Source organism: Sphaerodactylus townsendi, linkage group LG15, assembly GCF_021028975.2.
Source record: "Sphaerodactylus townsendi isolate TG3544 linkage group LG15, MPM_Stown_v2.3, whole genome shotgun sequence".
Classification (NCBI taxonomy): Eukaryota; Metazoa; Chordata; class Lepidosauria; order Squamata; family Sphaerodactylidae; genus Sphaerodactylus; species Sphaerodactylus townsendi.
The window spans coordinates 18,101,568-18,124,389 of NC_059439.1; the positions used below are offsets into that span (position 1 = coordinate 18,101,568).

At 45.2% G+C, this 22,822-nt stretch overlaps 1 protein-coding gene across 1 annotated transcript in view; it reads left to right on the forward strand.

Annotated features, from left to right (window-relative positions):
* PLXDC1 (plexin domain containing 1) overlaps positions 1-20,861 on the forward strand; it is an 88,612-nt gene extending 67,751 nt beyond the window's left edge. Inside the window, exons 10-14 of the mRNA XM_048517595.1 lie at positions 4,511-4,571; positions 7,410-7,548; positions 15,003-15,038; positions 17,733-17,902; positions 19,756-20,861. Coding sequence (XP_048373552.1) covers positions 4,511-4,571; positions 7,410-7,548; positions 15,003-15,038; positions 17,733-17,902; positions 19,756-19,866 — 517 coding nt within the window. The 3' untranslated portion in view covers positions 19,867-20,861. The remainder of the gene's footprint in view (positions 1-4,510; positions 4,572-7,409; positions 7,549-15,002; positions 15,039-17,732; positions 17,903-19,755) is intronic.
* Positions 20,862-22,822: the final 1,961 nt, after the last annotated feature.

The window sequence follows — 22,822 nt, forward strand, 5'->3', positions numbered from 1 at the left end:
GGTCTGCAAAGGTTATGCATATCCATGTGGGGACAGAATATAAGATCTACCATATTAGCCTTTTCTGATCTTGCTCTATTCATTCACTGCGCACAGCAGTAGAATTTATCCACATTAGAGATTGTGCTGTCACAAAGGGGGGGTGGAACAGCTGAGGCACCATTTTCCGATCTGCATTTTTCAGGGTGAGCGTGAGCCTGGAAAGGTATATGAAAATGTGAAGGTATTTTGCAGCTCCAGCGAGGTAACCGTGTTATCCTGATGCAGCAAATATAAACAGGAGTCTTGTGGCACTTTAAATACTGTCTAGTGTAGGTATTCGTGATCTACAATCCACTCAAAGATGCATGTCTCTAGCCATATAGCTATGCATGTTTATCTCTCTCTCTCACACACACACACACACGCACGCACGCGCGCGAGCACACACACAGATGTGCATGTGTGTGATAAAGATGCATAGCTATATGGCTGGAGGCATACATACCGTGTTTCCCTGAAATTAAGACAGGGTCTTATATTTATTTTTGCTCCAAAAGGTGCATTGGGGTTTATTTTCAGGGGATGTCTTGTTCCCCCCCCCCCCCAACTTGACCAGATCAGCTGTGCTGGGGAATCTGTAACTAGGGCTTATTTTTGGAGTAGGGTTTATATTTCAAGCATCCTCCAAAAAATCATGCTAGGGCTTATTTTCGGGGTAGGTCTTATTTTGGGGAAAACAGGACATACACACACAGGAATATATTCTTTACATTGGAATCTTACAAAAAAAACCCCACCTTTTCTTGTATTTAGTACAAATACAAGAAAAGGTGTATTTTTTTGTAAAATTCCAATGTAAAAAAATATAATGACCATTCAGAATAGTGGTTAATGGATAATTCAACACCTCTCTACTTTTGCTGAGCTAGTTAACCCTTGTTAAGGCTACGCAATCCCATGTCATTGTAAAAGGAGGCCCAACTTCTACAAAGATCAATGTAGGTTAGACAGCTCTGAGTTTGGTCATTCTTAGAGATTTGTGCATGGGTTCTGAAGAGGGCAGCATTTGGGAAAGGGAGGGACCCCAATGGGGTATACTGTCATGCAGCAGCTCCCAGCCTTTTCAGTACAGTGACTCACAGGTCCACATTTACTTGGTGAGATGACCTATGCAGGACTGGCCCATATATATATATACATATATAGGCAAACTGTAACCTGGCATCCACCTGGTTCAGCGTTCCATTTTCTACAGTGGCTAACCAGATGTTTTTGAGGATCCAACAAAACATCCCACGAAGGGTGCACCCCCCCCCCCCGACCACAAGCAAGGGACATTCCAACATTTGCAGCCTTTCATATGGAAGTTACATTCCAGCCTTGGACCACACATTCCTTCTCCATATTCCCTCTGTCCTCCCCCTGCAAGATTCTCACGCACTCTAGTGACCATCAGGGGACTGTTTACTTGATCAACATGTATGTGCAATGAAGAAAGAATGACAACTATTTTGTATGACACGGAAGAAATTGTTTCTAGGTTTCCAAGATGCAAAAGAGAACAGTGGACAGGGCAGGGGCAGCTATCACAGTGGGCATGGCCTGCATCCCACTTGCAGAGATATCATGACCCACTTTGGGGGTCCCTTCCCTCAGGCTGAGGAACAAGCCATAGGGTCCATCCTCCAAAGCTGCTGTTTTCAGCAGGGGAAATTATCTCTGTATCTGGAGATCGCCTGTAAATCCAGGAAGAAGAAGAAGAGTTTGGATTTATATCCCCCCTTTCTCTCCTGCAGGAGACTCAAAGGGGCTTACAATCTCCTTGCCCTTCCCCCCTCACAACAAACACCCTGTGAGGTGGGTGGGGCTGAGAGAGCTCCAAAGAACTGTGACTAGCCCAAAGTCACCCAGCTGGCGTGTGTTGGAGTGCACAGGCTAATCTGAATGCCCCAGATAAGCCCCCACAGCTCAAGTGGCAGAGCGGGGAATCAAACCTGGTTCCTCCAGATTAGAATGCACCTGCTTTTAACCACTACGCCACTGCTGGAGATCTCCAGGCTGCCCCTGGATATTGGCAACTTTAAGAAAAGGGAAAATCAGACCTTCCAAGAACCGCTCTTACAACCACAAGGAAAATCACCTTGACTAGAAGGATGGTTTTACTTAATTTACAGTGCAATTCAAAGCAGAGTTACACGCTTCCAAATCAATTGCAATCAATGGGCTTAGAAGGCTATTAACGCCACTTAGGACTGAGCTGTTAATAAAATAAAAGGCTTAACTGGGCTTCTTTTCCCCTTCTTTTCTTGTGAGTTCCTTATGAGTCATGCCGTTGCAAATCAACCAAAGGGGCTACAATGCGGTCTAACCAAGCAGATGTAAAGTCCCCCACATGGGCTTGGATACTAAAGCACTATCTTTAGTTACCATAATTTCATAATTTGTTCCCCGCCATTGCCTGGAAAAGAATACAGTCCCGCCATCTGCATAGCTGCCTGTGCCCAAAGATCAACTTTGTTTGCTATGTGGCCAGGAATTCAAACAGATGATTAAGCTTAAATTTATTTTCCAAGTTTTTAATCTCCAAGATGTCTGGCTAGCCTACAGTCCAAGTCTCTTGGAACCCGTGGTATTGATCACTGTTTTCAGATTCCTGTATTGGGAGTGGGGGAGGATACAAATGGACAGACGACCGCAAGCTGGGAAGTTTGTACATTTCTCTTCACACAGCACCCAAAAGATGCTGTGTTTATTTATTTGCTGTGTTTATTTATTTGATATATATGTATTTAAATCCCACCCTTTCTCCAAGGGGTTCAGAGAATCAACCTAGGCAGAGATACGCAGATAGATACATGCTGTCTTCCAAGCTCTCTGTATTTTCTAGAAAATTATAATCTGTGCCTTTCCAGCACACTCACACATTCACAACCAGATAGAAAGAACATTTGGATTCTTCCAGCCCAGCTGTGTTGGAAGAAATCTCCAGTTTCTTAAGGAAAGGCATTTTCAGCCTCTCAGTTGTTACATTTATCCATCCGCATATCTAGTGCACCAACGCCCATCTGGGACTTCTGATTATAAAATCATACACTTAAAAATAACTCATCCCTCCCACTTAGAATGAGGCCGGACGATCCAGTGCCAGGTCAGTATACAAATATTTGGAAGCAAATGTCCCCATCTCAAAATAAGAACTCATGTATATTTGAATCTGGTCGTGGTTTCCCAAAGAAGGCAGGGAAATGGCAGTTTGGTTTGCTAGGCATTGGTTATCAAATGACTTTCAGAAAGCTATAGTTTGTGGCTTCTCCAAAGGAACCTCAACTTTCTTGAAAGATATTTAGGTTTCTGGTTGTGTGAAGCAGTTTAGGATCTCTAGGCATGCTTGCTGTGGATATTTTTATAAATCTTGGGCATGGAGTATTCAGATTTCTTCAAGCTAAGCAGCACTCGTACATTCAAATCCTGCCCAGATTTTCCCCCGTTTGTCTAAATGACAGATATTCAGAACTGTAGGCTGTGCATGGGTGAAGCTGTCTCACATAGGCAGGGACGGAAAGAGGGGGAAAGCGCCCGGTGCATTGATGTGTCCTCTGCCCCTGCCCCGTCCCACCCCGGAATGCCCCCAGAACGCCCCCAGAATGCCCTCGCCATGCCCAGGGGCGTAACGAGGCAAACTGTAGCCCTGGGCAAAACCTGATCCCCCCCCCCCGCCCATGGGCGGCCACACCACCACAACCAATTTTTTTTTTGCACCAGGACATTGGTGCATGCAGGGGGTGCATTTCTGGACATATCAGCACCAAAATTTCCGTGTATCAATAGGAGACTGACCTTATGCTACCCTTCAAGTTTGGTGAGGTTTGGTTCAAGGAGTCAAAAGTTATGGACTCCCAAAGGGGGTGCCCCATCCCCTATTGTTTCCAATGGGAGCTAATAGGAGATGGGGGCTTCAGTTTTGAGGGTCCATAACTTTGGCCCCCCTGAACCAAACTGCACCAAACTTGGGGGATCGCATAAGGACAGTCTCCTGACAATACTCTGAAATTTTGGTGCCACTAACCTAAAAACTGCACCCCCTGCAGGCCAAAAATGGAAAACCATTAAAATACCCAAAAACGAACCCTGCATTTTGATGCCCCCCACAAGCCCTGGGAAGCTGCCCACCTTGCCCAATGGGCATTACGCCCCTGGCCATGCCCCTGCGGGGGGGGCGCACACCCGGTGCATCGCGCGCACCCCTATCCCCTTGGAGCTCTGCCTCGGCACATAGGGAAGGAGTATTGTGCCCATGTATCTTCTTCCTGCCCTGTGTCTTCTTCCATTTTCTCTGCTAAAATGCAGCAACACATATTCAAGAAAGCTCTTGTGCAGATGTGAGATCTGAGGCAATTTCATCACTAATCCCCACCCCCCCAAAAAAGATTATTACTCCATAAGTTCATTGTGAGATGGTGGGGTGGCGGCATTTTCAACAAACAGGTTAGATTTTGCAATGTCAATGCATACGTCCCTTTCTCCACAGGTGTTCCAGCGGATTTGACCGACACCGTGAAGAGTGGTTGACATACGACTGTGCTCGAGAGGTAAGATTATCATTAAGGAAATGGAAAGCAAGAAAAATGACTAGGCATCCCCAGTTGGTACTTAACCATGACTCCCTCCTTTGTCTATTTCATGATATATTGTTACAAAAGAGCAACTCACTGTACTTCTTAAACCAGAAGGTAGGTTTTGACTAGCCCTGACGAGGATGGCCCAGGCTAGCCAGATGCCAAAAACTAAGCAGGGTTGGTCACTGTTCATGTTTGGGCAGGAGACCACCAAGGAAGTCCAGGGTAATGGCAAACCACTTCTGTTCATCTCTGGCCTTGAAAACCCTACGGGTTTGCCATAAAGCGGCAGTGATTTGGCGACACAGAGGCCCTTTCCGCACATGCAAAATAATGCACTTTCAATCCACTTTGCAGCTGGATTTTACTGTGCAGACTAGCAAAATCCAATTGCAAACAATGGTGAAAGTGGAATGAAAGTGCATGATTCTGCAGGAGGGGCCACAGCCTGGCCAAAGTAACTGCAGGGGGATCCAAAGGTCCAAAAACTCCTTCCTCCTTTGTGCCCACAGCAACACCTGTTTAGAAACAGCTGTCTTGCAACCTCCCGACATTTTCTGATTGGCCCAGCATATTATGGCAGCCATCTTGCAATTGCTTCCTGTGGCAGTCATTTTGTGGTAATGCCCACTCCCAGTTCCTAACATTCCAAGTGTCCATAGCTGGGCTGCCAACTTCCACATGACTCCTGGAGATCTTTCACCATTACTGTTGACCTCCAGAAGACCAAGAGCAGTTCCCTGGAGAAAATGATGGCTTTAGAACATAGGTGTCAAACGTGCGGCCCTTCAGATGTTATGGACTACAGTTCCCATCATCCCCTGCCAGCACCATTCTGGCAGGGGATGATGGGAACTGTAGTCCATAACTTCTGGACGGCCGCACGTTTGACACCTGTACTTTAGAACATGGACTGTGTTGCATTATATCCTAATGGCGTCCCTCCCCAGACTCCACCCTCAAAATCTCCAGATATTTCCCAACCCACAGGCTCAATAAGATTGGGGACTCTTGATCTAGGATTTCAGCCATTGTAATAGAACAAGAACCCATGTGATTGGTGTTTGGAATATGCTGCCACAGGAGGTGGGTGATGGCCACTAACCTGGATAGCTTTAAAAGGGGCTTGGACAGATTTATGGAGGAGAAGTCGATTTATGGCTACCAATCTTGATCCTCTTTGATCTGAGATTGCAAATGCCTTAGCAGACCAGGTGCTTGGGAGCAACAGCCGCAGAAGGCCATTGCTTTCACATCCTGCATGTGAGCTCCCAAAGGCACCTGGTGGGCCACTGCGAGTAGCAGAGAGCTGGACTAGATGGACTCTGGTCTGATCCAGCTGGCTTGTTCTTATGTTCTTATGTTCTTAAGAAGAAGAGTTTGGATTTATACCCCACCTTTCTCTCCTGGAAGGAGACACAAGGTGGCTTACAAGCTCCTTTCCCTTTCTCTCCCCACAACAGACACCTTGTGAGGTAGGTGGAGCTGAGAGAGAGCTGAGAGAACTGTGACTAGCCCAAAGTCACCCAGCAGGAATGTAGGAGTGTGAAAACAGATTTGGTTCACCAGATAAGCCTCCACAGCTCAAATGGCAGGGCGGGGAATCAAACCCGGTTCTCCAGATTAGAACCCATCTGCTCTTAACCACTGCATCATGCTGGTAACGTTATAAGGATGAACTGTAGTCCTCACTAATGAAATTGTTAGTGCTGAGGGTAGCTCACCTGCTGCCCTGAACATCAACTATTTATTGGGGCTGCCGGACCCTTTGGCCATCACGTTTCCATAAGCAATTGTGTACGTGTACTTGAATTCAAATGACCTTTAACGGCATTCATTCAAGTTTACAGAAATAAACTAGGGTGGGAAGGAAATATGTGAAGAAAAACAGCAATAAAACCAGCACGTTCAAGTTGCAATTAATGGCATTCACTCAGTTTTAGGGCGATTTCTCCTAACCTAAAAAAAATGCTGCTGAGGCAAACTGGTCTCAGAGGAATTGGCAGCTTTTGAGGGCTTTAAGCCGCTCTCCCCTAATTTCAGCTTGTAAATTGCAAGGAAAGCTTTGCTGTCTGCCGTGGCTGCAAAGGAGCAGCACTCGCCGCATTCGCTGGTGATCGGCAGGGTGGGTCTTTGTTCTGATTGGCTGGAGCGCAGCTCTGGAGGCTGAACTTTCCGGGCTTCCCCATTGCCCCGTGCGTCATCCAAAAGGCGCTGTTCCGAACAGCGCCAGAAATGACGCGCGCTGAGAGGGCGCGAGAGCGGCAGAGTCGGGGCGGCTGCGTTGTCACCGCCCCTGTAGTGGGGAGGGCCGCTGGACCCCGCGTTACTTGGGGAAAGTAGCGCGCAACAAACAGTGAGTGGGAAAACAGCCTTAGATTGATAAAATTGGGATAAACAGGACACATGCTGAGAAAAAGGAGCAACAAAGCCAGCATATTTAAGTCTCAGTTGATTCTTACTCTGCAAATTTTAGCCAAGAAACTGCTAACGCCATATTAAGGTGAGGGCCTTGGTCTCTTAGAAGCTGAGTCAGCATGGCGTTACTCAAACGATTCTTCCCCCTGATGTTTAATAAATGAAGAAGAGGTTTAGTTACCAGGAAGCCAGCTGGAAACTAGGACAACGGGCATTTCAAGGAGCAGAGTAAAATGAAGAGACAACGGTGAAGTTCAGGGGAAGAGTCAAACCCACACGGTAGACACAAACTGGGTAGGGCCCTGATGTGACTTGAAAGCCCACTAATCATGGAACAGTGTTCCCAACAGTAGCAGCAGCCAAGTAACAGTCTGGTTTGGCTTGTTGTTTCAGTCAGAGGAGAGGACCTGTGCAGATTTCGAAGAGGATGAACATTACTACTCGTCACCCCCTGACACCAGTCCCTTCACACCATTCAGAGAAGACGTCACCACTACTTCTTCCCATTTTGTTGACAGCTTAACCACTGAAGGTACTGTCAGGGTCAACAGTTATGATTGGAGGCAGAAGGGGAGGTGTGATGGTACGCCTACCTCTTACACCTAAGGAAGCCAAGAACTGTGATTTCAATGAATGGTGTAGGCCAGGGGTATCCCATTCTGGCCCTCCAGATGTTCTTGGACTACGATTCCTATCAGCCCCTGCCAGCAAGGCCAAATGGAATTTACGCTGGAGGAAATAGTTTTAGGATATGTTTTAACTCTCCTGAGAATCAGGTAAGGTTGAAGAGAAGCCTGGAGAGAGAGGAAGTGAGTTAAGCCAGCACCTGGGAGAAGTCATCCCCCGCCCCAGCCCCAGCCCCCGCCCCACCCCTGGAAGTTTGGAGCAAGCACAATTTCAGTGCTTGCCTTGGGTACTATTTTCTGCCGATATGCCCTACTTCCCTTCGAACCTTCTGCTATTTCTAGGTGCCAGCCTGGGAACTCTACTTCTGACCCATCTATGACAGCATTCAGACTTTCTTTCGCATCCCCGGTTTGAGATCTTCAGTCTGAGAGACACTGAGTTAAAACAACTATGCATGCGCACAACACTGAATTTTTCTACTGGAAAGGCACAAAGCTCTGGAAGTCTGTAGTAAAACTTGAGGAAAGAATATGAATAACGTAAAATATGAGTAACAATAGGCAGCTGACACCAGGGGTGGATCTACTAGAGCAGTGGTGGCAAACCTTTGGCACTCCAGATGTTCATTTCATTTCATTTTAACCTTTAATGGCATATAAATTATTAGTATATTTCCATTTAAAAGAGAAAACTTTTAAAACATTTAAATACGGGTGTTTAAAATGCTTTCCAAGAATTTAGCCACTGCCAAGGTGATCGATGGATTACAGTCACTTAGCAGAAAGCGAGTGGTCACTCCAGATGTTATGGACTACAGTTCCCATCAGCCCCTTCCAGCATGGCCTGGACCCACCCAGTAGATCATGTGGGGGGCGCAAAATCAAGTCCCCCTCCCCATGTGATCAAGCCGGGAGCCTGTACATGTCCCTTTGGCAGGTGCGTCGGGTCACAGCAACTTGGCAACTTGCGGGCCACCGGCCCGGGCACCCCTGGAGTGAGGCAGGTGTGGCCTCTGGTCTGATGGAGGGGGCGGGGGCGGCAGTAGCCAGGGCCAGGTCCTGGCGACTTGGGTAAGTGGGGCATGGGGCGGGGGGGCTGGAGCAGGTCTTGCCCCGTGCACCATTTTCCTCCGGTACACCTCTGGCTGACACACATCTGGCCAAGGGGATATTTGCCTTCAGGCAGACCCCAGAGCCCCATTCCCTCTCATTTTAGAAATTAGCCATTAGATATCAAGAAGATGCAATTGTGACCGCGTTTGCTAAGAAGTAGGACATCATTCTAATCTAACCTAATTTTCTCCAGCCGAAGAAGTTCTGCCTTGTCCCCCAGGATCTTATGCATAATGTGGCTCCGTTAGCACCAAAGCCGGATCCCCTCTGAGAATAGCGACAGGTACCAGTTCATTTTTGCTGCTTAGCAGTCCCTGTCGTGAGCTGCTAATTAAAATAAATAGCAGAGAACATTAGTAATTGCCCTTCAGCAACGAAGGAAGGAGAGGAAAGGATTCTTTTGTGACAGATTTGACTTTGAAAAGAGCTATCAAAGGGCGAGGGATGCCCCCTCCCCCCCCCCACTGCAGCTGTGATGATCTCCCAATTCATTTTAAAATTTGGATGGGGAAAAGGGTGTGTGTTTTCCCTCACTTTTTTTTTGTGGACAACATATTTAGTCATGAAATTAATTTTTTTTTCTTGGAAGAAGACTGCAAAAGCCAGCTGTGCCAGGAGCAGGAAAATTTACTTGTAGGAGCAATAAAAGAGCGGGATTGGAAAGATGGAGAAAAATGGCGCCCAATCAACATCCAGTTATAGTTGCTCCCCAGACTGGGAATAGACCTTTCCAGTGATCTTTGTCTATAGCAGTGGTGGCGAACCTTTGGCACTCCAGATGTTATGGACTACAATTCCCATCAGCCCCTTTGGCACTCCAGATGTTATGGACTACAATTCCCATCAGCCCCTACAATTCCCATCCATTAGCCTTATTTTAGTTCATTAGGGTTCGAGACTATAGTGGTGAATTTTGGCACTCTAGGCTGTGTGGATTCATAATTCCTTATCAGATTCTGCCAGCATGGCCAATTGACCATGCTGGCAGGGGCTGATGGGAATTGTAGTCCATAACATCTGGAGTGCCAAAGGTTCGCCACCACGGGCTATAGGAACCCTAATACAGACTAAGGCTGTGTGGTTAGATTTAAATGTTTCCTTGGATAGTTTCTAGAGTTGCCAATCTCCAGATAGTGGCTAGAGACCGCCCGGAATTACAACTGAACTCCAAACAACAGAGATCAGTTGCCCTGGAAATGATACCTTTGGGAATTGGACTCAATGGTATTATACCCTGATGAGCTAGCTCTGCCCTCAAACCCAGGGGCGTACCATCCAGGGGGACATATGGGGTCAAATGTGCCCGGGCTGTGTCCATTTAGTCACGTGGGGGAGGGAATCGCCCTCCACACCCCTCCTCCTTCCCCCTGGGTTCTATAATATGATGGTGACTTTGAGATGACCTGGTGCAAAAAAAGTTGTTTGGTTGGGGGGCGGGGGGCAGAAAACTCAGATTTTGCGCCAGGCTACATTTTCCCTAGATATGCCTCTGTTCAAATCTCCAGGATTTCCCAAGCCAGAGCTGTCAGCCCTAATTGCTTCACTACTCAAATCGAATCTAATGTTACAACTATCGGTCATAAATAAGATAACATAAGCATCAAACATAAGCACACACAAGAACATACCATAAGTAAATAACACTCAACCATACCAAATCACACACATGAACTATAAATCCCATCCAATCACTATTTAAAATATTTCAATATTCAGCACAGCTAAAACGTAATGCTGCTTTCGTATAAAGAAACATTTCAGCCCTTATTAAGCAGAGGATTTAAACGTCTTCCTAGTTTTAACAGGCAAAATCATAAAAGTAGCCATTTGAAAAGTAACATAAGAAAATACATTTCCCTCCCAATACTTCTATTAGCCCTGAAAGCATAGGTGTCAAACTCATGGCCCTCCATGATGTCCATAACATCTGGAGGGCTGCGAGTTTGACACCTGTGCCTTAAAGGGAGAACAAATAAATAAAAAGTACTTCCCCCCTTTTTTTGCCGTCAAATCACAACTGACTTACTTTACTCTGTAGGGTTTTCAAGGAAAGAACTTTCAGAGGTGGTTTGCCATTGTTTGGCTCTTCATCATCATGACCCTGGTATTCCTTGGGGTTCTTCCATCAAAATACTTCCCAGGGCTGACCCTGCCTAGCTTTTGAGATCTGACACAATCAGGCCAGCCTGGGCTCTCCAGGTCAGGATTGTTCTCCCCTTACAAGGAGCAGCAGTGGTGTAGTGGTCAAGAGCAGGTGCACTCTAATTTGGAGAACTGGGTTTGATTCCCTGCTCTGCTACTTGAGCTGTGGAGGCTTAGCTGGTGAACCAGATTAGCTTGTGCACTCCAACACATGCCACCTTGGGCTAGTCACAGGTTTTCGGAGCTCTCTCAGCCCCACCCACCTCACAGGGTGTTTGTTGTGGGGGGGAGGGAAAGGAGATTGTAAGCCCCTTTGATTCGCTTACAGGAGAGAAAGGGGGGTGGGATATAAATCCAAACTCTTCTTCTCTTCTAATAACCTGAGGCTGATAAGGTTATCAACTGTTGGAGGTCACATATATGGCAGGGGTGGAACCTATCCTGAGCCCCGCCCACTGCTTTCTTTCTTGCCTGCCATGTCCTTTAAGTAGGGAGGCCAAGGCCAAGGCCAAACCTGCAGAAGCAATGAAGGCCTTGTAGTGGTTATTGTTATTTATTAGTTTTATATACCGCCCTCTCCCCAGAGGGCTCTGGGCGGTGTACAACATTTTAAATAACAGATAGAGCACAATTTAAAACATAAACAAAATATAAATAAGATACATATAAGCTCTATCGACCTTCCTAATGCCACGACCCTTTAATACAGTTCCTGATGTTGGGGTGACCCCCAACCCTAACATTTATCCATTTTACAGATGGAGAACACTGATGCAGAGTGTTAGGTGACCCCTGTGAAAGGGTTGTTCGACCCCCAAAGGGGTCCCGACCCCCAGGTTGAGAACCACTGTTGTAGACTCTACCCATTGTGACCCCAACTCATTTCCATTAAGGCTAGGCCCACTGCCTTTGGGTGAGATTGGAGGAGCCTCTGTGATCTCACCATAAGTGATCTGTTTATTTGATTTGATTTGACATTCCCGCCCTTTCCCAGCCTAGAGGCCAGGCTCAGCGCAGCTAACACCATTCAAAAATATCATATACTCCACATATGACAATAAAATAATCTACAAAAGCAACAATTAAGAAGCATACAGCAATACATTTCAGTAACCATCTAAACTTCCTATGGGACCAATATATTTTTAATTCAGTTCACATTAAATTGTTGTTCCAGTCATGAAGGAAACAATAAATAAGTAGAAAGACATACTGGGTTTTTTTAATTACTTATTTACTACTTATTTATTGTTTCCAAGTTTATGAGTTCTGCTTCAACAGCAGGAAGACATTCGTAAGGTCCATATATCACTCTGTAAGGATTCCACCACAAGCCATAATATGTGAAGAAATGTCTGAGTGGTTTTGTGGCACTTGTGTTAATTACAGTGACATTGCGTAATGCAAGCTAGAGAACCTGTTCTTTAGTTTGCTGAAGATTGACCTCTAACACCATTTTATTCACAGTCACAGTCTTGGATAGGAGCAGTGTTGCTAAATGATAGGAATTTGGAGGGTACCCAAGGGCCTCAGTAAATGCCAGGAGACTCAAGGGACGGTGCTTGGCGAGGGTGGAGTTTGGAGAGGATGTGACGTCACTTCCAGGTGATGCTGTAGGCTACCTCTCGTAGGTTTTTAACATAGAGATTCGGGTAAATTCCTAGAGTGACACTACATGGAGGCCATTTTTTCTCTACTCCTCAGGAAATTGGGAACCAGAGATGTGTAGCAGCTGTCAAGCTGGTAAATAAGAGGCCAAGTCCATTCCTGGGGATCTGGCCTTTTGTTGATAGATCCGGTTGCCAGCACTAATTTAGATTTTGAGGATGTTAGTTGTGGGGACAATTTGGGTGGGGAGAGACTTCAGCAGGGTATAATTCCATAGCGTCCATTCTCCAAAGTAGCTTTTTTTCTCCTGGAGAACTGATTTTGGTTACTTGGAGATCAAATGTAATAGCAGGAATTCCCAGGTGCCACTTGGAAGTTGACAATATAATTGATAAAGGATGGGTAGATAAGTGAAACAAATTCATTAGAAGTAACAGAATGTTGCACTGTGAATGAGCATATTGAGTGGGAATAGAGGCTGTGATGATGAAACTGAAAAAGATATGTATTTCTGCACCAGCTGCTAAGACATCCTGGGAGCTTTGCAAGAGCAGTTCCTTAGATTAGGCCCTGGAGACATTTACAGATGCTACTGATATTCCCATTGTTTGGATCTCATTTGTATCTTCCACTGGAATGAAAGAGCCCACAGGATTTCTGCCAGAAGTGGTTATGTCAAAGGAGACAGAACTCTTCCTTCTTTGTGACTAAATCCTTCCAAAGGAGGAAGCAAGGGGAAAACAGGAGTGGATTTACTGTCTCCCTCCTGGCACCACTTTTGCAAAATGAACGCACCATGCCTTTCCCGGTCTGAACTAACAGTGCAAACAGATCAGCAGAGGAACCGATGACCCAGGTTGAAATCAAGTCTTCAAAGACATGTGGCCTATATATTTATATGCACATGTAAGAGAGAGAGAGAGAGAGAGAGAGAGAGAGAGAGAGAGAGAGAGAGAGAGAGAGAGAGAGATATTAATCTCCATTTCTATTTTTGGAAAGAAGCGTTCTGGGGAAAAAACCCTACAATACTAGTAAATGTTAAAATTTTGGGGGAAATTGATTCTCTCCCTTCAGTTATTTGTGTGAGTGTGTGTGTGATACAAATAACTGAAGGGAGGGGCACAAGAAAGCTACATTAATCTTTAAATGTCATTTACAGTCCAAACCCAAACACAGTTGTGCCCTTTTGAGACCATTGACCATTTTGAGACCATTTTGAGACCATTGACCATTGACTTCAGTGGGCTTAGAAGAATGGAGTTGTGTTTAAGATTGTACTGTACATGGTGAAAATGTGGAATGTGAACATTTATATTGTTCCGTGATACTTGCATGATAATACTAGAGCTCTCATTATTATATACCACATTATTACTGCTAGATGAACTATATCTGTACCTTTCTAGCAAGATGTGCAAGTAATAATTACTATATATACACACAGAGAAGTAAAAAGCGGATTTTTCTGGGGTTTGATGACAAAGGCGATTTCCCCACTGGTGATTAATCCTGGGATAGTCACCCGAAATATCCCGGTTTTCTCCTGGTCTCCCCGCTGCCGAACCATGGAACACAGATCAATCCCAGCTCTGTCGCTCCTCCTCCGCCTTATCCCATGTTTCCCCAATACCTGGTTGCTTGTGCAACTTTTTGGCAAAACACGCTACCAATCCACATCGGTGGGGAGATTTATTTATTTTTATTTATTTATTATTGCATTTTTATACCGCCCTCCCCCGGTCTGACACAGTTCAATTTCCCACCATTCACAATGACGCAAATGCCGCCAGCCAATCAGAGCGTGGCGGCCCGTGCGCGATCCGCACGCAGTTATTTATTTGTTTTCGCTTCGTTATGGTTTCGTTTTGGTCTAACGTTTGACTGAGGGAACAAGAGCAAGGGGACACTCTTCTGTATTGTTATAACATTTTAACATTATAATATTATAACATTTAAACACAGAAGGGGTGCCTTGCTCATGGTCTCACGTCTTCACGGGCTGACGTGATGACGTGAAGAGAAGTTCCCGCCCCAACACGGCACAACAGCCAATCAAGACAGTCCTGGCAAGCTGATTGTGTGGTGGTGGGGATTGTCACATTTCTGGGATCCAAGACAGGCCTAGGTGTCTTCAACTGAACATGGCGCAGTGAGGACAACGAAACCGTGATTAAAGGTAGTGGTTTATTTCGAAACTTGGATAAATCTACATCTGATTTTCAGTGGGAAATCGACCAGTGAGCATAGTCCTAAGGAAACTTCTCATGGCTTACTGACTTCAGAGCATATCTGCTTAAGACTAAACTCCACATAGAGATGCCAAATTTGGTGAAATTATCACCACAGTCACCCTGGGCCCAGTTTCCACCAGCTGCTGTGTGACTGTGGGCAACCTGAATGCAACTCTTTCAAAACTCTAGCATTTAGTTTACCTCTGAATAAGACAGTTTACTGAGCAACCCTATTGCTTCCTTTTGCTTTTCTTTCTTTCTGATAGATGACACAAAGTTAACCCAGAATGCCGAAGGAGAAGGTAAGAGACTAATACTCTTATGCTTTTTGGAGATGTATATGCTAGGGAATGTGTATGTCCTGGAGTTTGTTATCTCAATGCCCCCCTCTCTTACAGTTCTTACTGATAAAGGCCAGGTCAATAGCTAATAACAAGAACTCTCTCCTTGGCAGAGAATTTTTGGGAACAGAGAATGGCTCACTGGTGTCATAAACTTTCTGCATAAACAGGAAATGATGTCATAACATCACAGTCAACACTCTAGGCTTTGCCCAAGCCTTTATGGTTCAACCATAGAGTTTTGGATAGACCCCGAGCATTGTCCACAATGTCAGGCAGTTTTTTGACAGAAGTGATATTGCTTGCTAGCCTCGTGTCAACATCCCCCTATTTTCCCCATTCTACCCTCTACCGGCCTTTAAAGTACTGGCAGGGAAGAGGGGGAATTGCCAGGAGGTCTCTCCTTATTCCTTGGTGCTATAATGTTGAAGGAGGCTACCAACGTGGCTTGAACTTTGTCTGAATGACACTCATTTGGTGCTGCTAAATCTAATTGGGGATTCAGTATACAGGGTCAGCCCATGGAGTGTTGGCACCCCAGGCAGCAATGACTTCACTGCTCCCACCCATGTTGTGGAGACACCTGTGGGGCCAGGACCGCGTTTCTGGTCCTACACAGCTGAGTTAGTTTTAAGAAAAACTAAGTTAGAAATAAAAGCAAAAGGCATCTGACATTAGAAACAAACAGACAGTATTTACTTAGCAGAATTTAGAAGGTTACAGAAGGTTACAGGAGGTTGACCCTCCCGGGTGGCTCTCGAAAGAGACACACCCACCATACGAAAGACCCCAGTCTTTATAGTTACAAAGAGTACAGACGTCACACAGTCCATCCCCTTAAGTTTCACGTATTAATCCATACCCCTTTCACGTGCTACAAGCATGTATGTTCAAACCTCATTGGACAGAATCTGTCTCCTGGTCACAGTAAGACAGCCTCTTATCCTAAGTATTACATTCCTTCTGTAATTCAAACGCTGCTAGTGCATGCCCTCTCTGTCTGCCCCTATGTAAAAGGGGCAGCCATAAAACTAGCTTGCTGTCTCCACGAAAAACCTGTTTTGCTAAGTTTTCTCCCAGAGAGAGATATCCCCTTCAAGCAATGCAGCATTCTGACTCTACATACTTTTAGATCATAAAAATTTCCTTCTCCCAACATGATTCTAACAATTCCCCAGTTTGAAATGTTAAAACATTTAAAAGATTATAATACTGATTCTAAAACAATAGAATTATAGTGAAATACAAATACATGTGAATCTCTCATTATCATTTCTGTGTTCATTTAGCTATATAGAAAAACACTTATTCTATTTAACTAATCACATTCATTTCTAACCCAAAAACCAAAGTTATAAATTGCATATGTCTGCTGTCACGTAGTAACCTGTAGTTACAAGACCCTAAAGATGTTATCTTGCTTGCCTGGATACTCACTGACAAGCTGGTAACATTCCTTTGACCTGCTGCAAAAATGCAGGCTTCTGCTGGTCACTTACACAGACACCATTTTGATTCTCAGTATCTTTGGTTCATTTGGATTTCCATGTTTCTTGATTAAATACAAATTTATACACATTCTGGCCTGTCTCCACACACCACTGTACACATCACAGGGAAGACACCACCCACCCTCCTTGCCTCTACACCATGAGAGAGGCAAGGAGGAACAGGGCAGACCTCGATGAAGAGAGGAAATGAGAAGCTCTGTCACAGACCATGTATTGGGGCCAGGACATGACCTATGGTGGCCACTTGGATATGTGGAAGGTTGGGGCAACTATAAAAGTTCATATATTTAAGTCCCTGCAGCAAAGCAGGACTACCCGCAATTACCACATTCCCTCAATATGCCACTTGACCTCCTGAATATAGTCCCATGTCTCTTGTATTTCTAATGCACAGATTTGGAAAAAGGGACAGAAATCGCAAGTGTTTCTGAATGGTCTTATTGCATCTCCAAAAGAAAATCCTCCAAGGGCTGTTCTTGATCAGTGGTGGTTTATGAAGTTTAATCTGATGCAAAGACCTTATGGGTAACAGTGTTCAAATGGTGTCTCAGCTTCAGATCTTCACCTTTGCTCAAAGAAGACTGCACAGTAGGGTTCCCACACTCCTACTGGAGGTGGGGGGGATGTCCCGCTTTGGGCTCCCCCCTGGTGTTGTTCAGCCAACCAGCCATCATCTTACCAGCAGCAAACTGAGACCTAGCCCCCATCTTGTTGGTGACATGTCAATATCACTTCCACGACTCACCGGAAGTGAAATCATCATGTCACCAATGACTTGGGGACACTCTTGTATTGGGCAAAAACTCTATGGTAAAAAAAAACAGTTTCTGTCATAGAGCTTTTGCCCAAATACAGGAGCACCCTACATCATCAGCAGTGTGATGATGTCATTTCTGGTGAGTGCCAGAAGTTACATCAACCCATCGCCAATGACAGAGGGCCTAGGCCTTTGTTTGCTGCTGGAAAATTTCCCCCTCTGGTTGCCAGGAGGTTCATGGCAATGCTGCTGCACAGAGATTACCTCACTGACCCTGACATCTTCTCTTCTGACCCCATTTCTTTTTTGTCTTGTGGTTGTGTCTGAAGAAAAGATTAACTCCTGTTCTCTCTTGTTCCCTTTCCCCCATGGCAATTCCATCTACAGGTGTGGGAAACAAGGACCTCCCTACAGAGAAAGCGGCCTCTCAGATCCACACAGGGACAATTGTGGGGATAGTGCTGGCTGTCTTGCTCATTGCCGCCATCATCCTCGCTGGCATCTACGTCAGCCTCAGCGTCAACCCTACCTCCAGTGCGGCTTGGCTCTTCCTTGAGGTGATTTTGAGAGTCAGTTCAACCCTTGCAACTTCAAGTCTGTCTGAAAATGCAGTGAACAAACTGTTGAAGCCCAGCCAAAGCTTTGAAATAGTAAACCTGAAGAAGGGTTTAACCTAGGATTGCCAACCTCCAGATAGGACCTGGAGAACTCCCGGAAGGAAAGCTTCCAGATCGCAGGGATCAATTTCTCAGGAGAAAATGGTGACTTTGGAGGGGGAGTCTATGGCATTGTACCTCACTGAAGTTAGCATCGGCAAGCATTACTCGGAGGCGGATTCCACATGGGCCAAAAACAGCGGTGTGAAAACAGTGTAAAAGGGTTTAAAACCCTTTTACACTGTTTTCACACTGTTTTCACGCTGCTCTTTTGGGCCCATGTTTGAATCCGCCTAAGCCACGAACAGGAGAAATTTAACAAAAATTGCAGCATCATGTGTGATGGTATGTCACTGGCTATAAAAACCCAGAAGTGGCACTGGTTAGCTCCAGGAATCACCAGAAACTTCATGGTTGAGCCAGTGTGGTGTAGTGGTTTAAAGTAGGTGGATTCTAATCTGGAGAACCGGGTTTGATTCCCCACTCCTCCAGCTGAGTGGCAGAGGCTTATCGGGTGAACCAGATTTGTTTCCCAACTTCTACATTCCTACTAGGTGACCTCGGGCTATTCACAGTTCTTTGGAACTCTCTCAGTCCCACCCATCTCACCAGATGTCTGTTGTGGAAAGGAAAGGAGCTTGTAAACCACCTTGAGTCTCCTTACAGGAGAGAAAGGTGGAGTATAAATCCAAATAATCCTCCTCCTCCTCCTCCAATGCTCCAGGAATTTCCAACCCAAAGTTTTCAACTCTAGTTTAAACACTGGGGGAAGAAAGTGCAGCTCTATTATTTTTATTTATACATTTGGACCGAGGCCTGCACAGCTGTTACTGCTCACTAGAAATCACCAGGAAAATGCAACTTTTGTTTGTCCCCTGGTTTTTACCTCTTTCCCCTTCAGTGGCATCATTGCCAGTTTGAGCCCATGTGGATATAGTTCTGGAAATTGAATTCTGAGCATCTGGTTCAGTACCTGCTCTATGTGGCACACCGATTATTCACCTTGCCTTTTCAGCACAACAGCTAGGCCCCAACAGCGGCAGCTCAGAGAGCACTGAAGCAAACCCAAGTCCTACACCAGGGAGATATTTTTGCAGATCAATCCAAAAGAAAGGAAGCATTTTTATGGACGAATTTATGGGGCTATAAGACAGAAAATTAATTTCCACTTGCTTCTGCAGTGGAAGTGTTTGGGGCCTTGAGCCGGAAAGGAACATCCACATGACCTCCTTCTCCAATATTTCATCTGTCAGGAATTACTGGATAGCTTGGAGAGTGTGGAGCACTCTTAACACATGCTAAGGGAGCAGCAGTGGCGTAGGAGGTTAAGAGCTCATGTATCTAATCTGGAGGAACCGGGTTTGATTCCCAGCTCTGCCACCTGAGCTGTGGAGGCTTATCTGGGGAATTCAGATTAGCCTGTACACTCCCACACGCCAGCTGGGTGGCCTTGGGCTAGTCACAGCTTCTCGGAGCTCTCTCAGCCCCACCTACCTCACAGGGTGTTTGTTGTGAGGGGGGAAGGGCAAGGAGATTGTAAGCCCCTTTGAGTCTCCTACAGGAGAGAATGAGGGATATAAATCCAAACTCCTCCTCCTCCTCCTCCTCCTCCTCCTCCTCCTCCTCCTCCTCCTCCTCCTCCTCCTCCTCTTCTTCTTCTTCTTCTTCTTCTTCTTCTTCTTCTTCTTCTTCTTCTTCTTCTTCTTCTTCTTCTTCTTCTTCTAATGCGCTGCTCTGTTTTTCTCACACTGCAGCGAAGGCCGCATCAGTGGCCTGCCATGAAGTTCAGAAACCACACAACGTACACCGAAGTGGAGGCGGCTGGACAAGAGAAGGAAGGTTTTGTCGAAGCGGATCAGTGCTGAGAGCAATTCTCCTGTTTCTCCCACACCTTTAAGCCTTCAAGGGTCTCCCCGAGTCACAATTGTCTCCCGTTTATTCCTTTACGAATTGGAACTGCAGGAACAGCAAAAAGAAAATATGATTGAAAAAGAAAGCGCAAAAGCCCCCCTTCCAAGAACCGAAAAGGATACACCACGATCACAGAAGCAAGGGGGGAAGCTACAACAGAACCAGGACTTTTATTTATACTGCGGGATCTGTCAGGTTGTCACTTGTCTTGCCCTCCTCAGCCGGTTACAGTGGCAGTGAAATGCAGCATTTGCCTTGTCTGCTTTTTGTGACTCTGTAACTGGAAGTTACGGTAGACCAGAAAGGCACGTTTGCACATTTACCTCAGTTCATTCCGGTTAACACCACGCATCCTCAAAAGCTCACAAATGATGGGAAGACAAGGGATGCTATCCAAAGAAAAAGCTGGGCGAGGGGAAAAATTCAGACTTCTAACTGGGAGATGGGAGTTTACTTTCTAAATATCCCTTGAGAGATGTTGGGGCTTACAAACGAAAGTGTCATAGGGTGGCTGGACTGACTTGTGCCGTTCAAATATCTCAGTGTCCTCCTCACAGACTTATCAGATGCAGCACCTGCCGTCTGTTGGGCTGAGGGGAGCTTAAGCTAGGCCTAAAATGCCACCTTCAGATTTATCTGTAATGGTGGCATAAATTTAAGCCAGGAGAAGAAAACATTAATTAAGGAGGCCTTGCTGTCGACAGTAATCGCCCATCGTTGACAACTGAACCAGCCGAGGGATGAAATATGTACTAAATATAACAGCCGACCCCTAAAAAACAGCCCAACATAATGGCTCAGCATATTTCTGCTTTGATTTTACTCCACTTCATAGTGGATTCTGGGATTTTTGGATTACTTTGCTTTCTTCTTAAAATATCGTGGAGAGCCAATTCTGGCTATTGGTTTCAGTGGCAAAACAAAACGGAAAACCTTACAGCCAGGAAGCAAAGAGGTTTACTTTATTTTTAATAGAAAGAAGATAATCTTTGGCTCATTCCGCACATGCAGAATAATGCCCTTTCAAACTGCTTTCAGTGCTCTTTGAAGCTGTGCGGAATGGCAAAATCCACTTGCAAACAGTTGTGAAAGTAGTTTGAAAATGCATTATTTTGTGTGTGCGGAAGAGGCCTTTGTGTTGATAAATTAATCAGGGAGGTGGATTATCCACCACTGTCCATTCTGATGCCACTCACAGCCATCTTTAAACTGGGCATCAGAACACAATCTAGAATCAAGGAATCCTCATGGCAAATCTATACGTAAAAATTTTATGTTAACCCTTGAAACCTGTACAGTTCTCTGGGTTTCCATTCTTTCTCTAGCCTTTTTCATTTGTTTCATTTCACAACGTGTATGGAGAAAATGTTGTGCGCATGATCCTCCTGATAAGCAATTGCATTTGGTCTGAAAGGGCATCATGCATATTTTTAGCCTCAGCCAAACATACCAGCAATTGCCCGTATCAGGAGGGTTGAAGTGTCAACCAGTGTGGTGTAGTGGTTAAGAGCAGGTGGATTCTAATCTGGAGAACCAGGTTTCATTCCTCACTCTTCCACCTGAGTGGCAGAGGCTTACCTGGTGAACCAGATGTGTTTCCGCACTCCTACAGCCTACAGTTCTTCAGAACTCTCTCAGCCCCACCTACCTCACAAGGTGTCTGCTGTGGGGAGAGGAAGGGAAAGGAGCTTGTCAGCCACCTTGAGTCTCCTTTCAGAAGAGAAAGGTGGGATATAAATCCAAACTCTTCTTCTTCTTCTTCTTCATCCCTGCATACGTGATGAAACATAACTGAAAAGGCTTCTGTCTCTTTCTCGCTCACATTCATAATGAGCTGCTCCCATCCTCCCCAATCTGGCAAAATGTACATTCAAAATGTTCCTCAACATTCTGTGGAACTATTTTTGTTCTGGTCTGGATTCCATAACACTGTAGCACTCAGTGTGGCAGTTTAATTGACTTTCCGTTGGAGGAAGTCTTCTTAGGTGGAGGAAGTCTTCAAACTTGGTGGAGTAAATTGATAGGATACAATCCTATCTGAGCCACCAAGGAAAGCGTGTTCCTGGCCCAGTGGTGCACATTTCCTGGAAGCCAGACCGCATGTCACCTTAAAGATGTAGCTGTCACCAATCCCTACTTTCAGATAATGTTTACATTTAGTTAAATATTTAGACAAAACGTTCCATTTCCGTCCCATGCTCCATATCTGAGCTGCCATTCGCAATGAACAGCAATAGACCAAGCATGTTATTTTCCTAGCATTTGTCTGCTTTTTAGTGAAAGGAGAGGAGACGAGGCGAGTCAGTGGCAAATGCATGTTGAAAGTGATATAAAACGGTTGAAATCTTCACATTATCCCAGGCTGAATTGAGAAGCTGAAGAAAAATAGATACAAGCATACACACAAGGCATACCACCACAGCAGTGCTGTCTTGGTTGGGAAGAAACTTCGAGAGGAGTTCACTTTTCATGATTTATATGGATGCTTCTACACATATATGTCTCATTCTCAATCCAGGCTGAGCCTGTGTGCTCCAGTGTTTTCTTCAGGAGCAAATTATTATTGTGTACAGTGCAGAACTGATTTTGCATAACTATATAGATATATAAGAGATGTAGATACAGAACTTTTTATCAAGGACTCAGACCTTTGTGGCTGAGCTGATTTCTTTTAGAAAAGGGAAAAGAAGACAACACAACTTCCCACCCCCGATGGATTTTCCCAAGCATAGTGCATATTTACAATGTAATCCTTAGTTAACACCCTTCTAAATTAGTTGAAGTCAATTCGCATGGAAGGCTGTAACTCTGCTTAGTACAGTCCTGTTAGAAAGCCAGAAAGATGTAGTAGTTACATGGTCAGGCTATCTGATTTAGAATCCAGTAGCAGAGTCAAGCAAGGATTCCAAA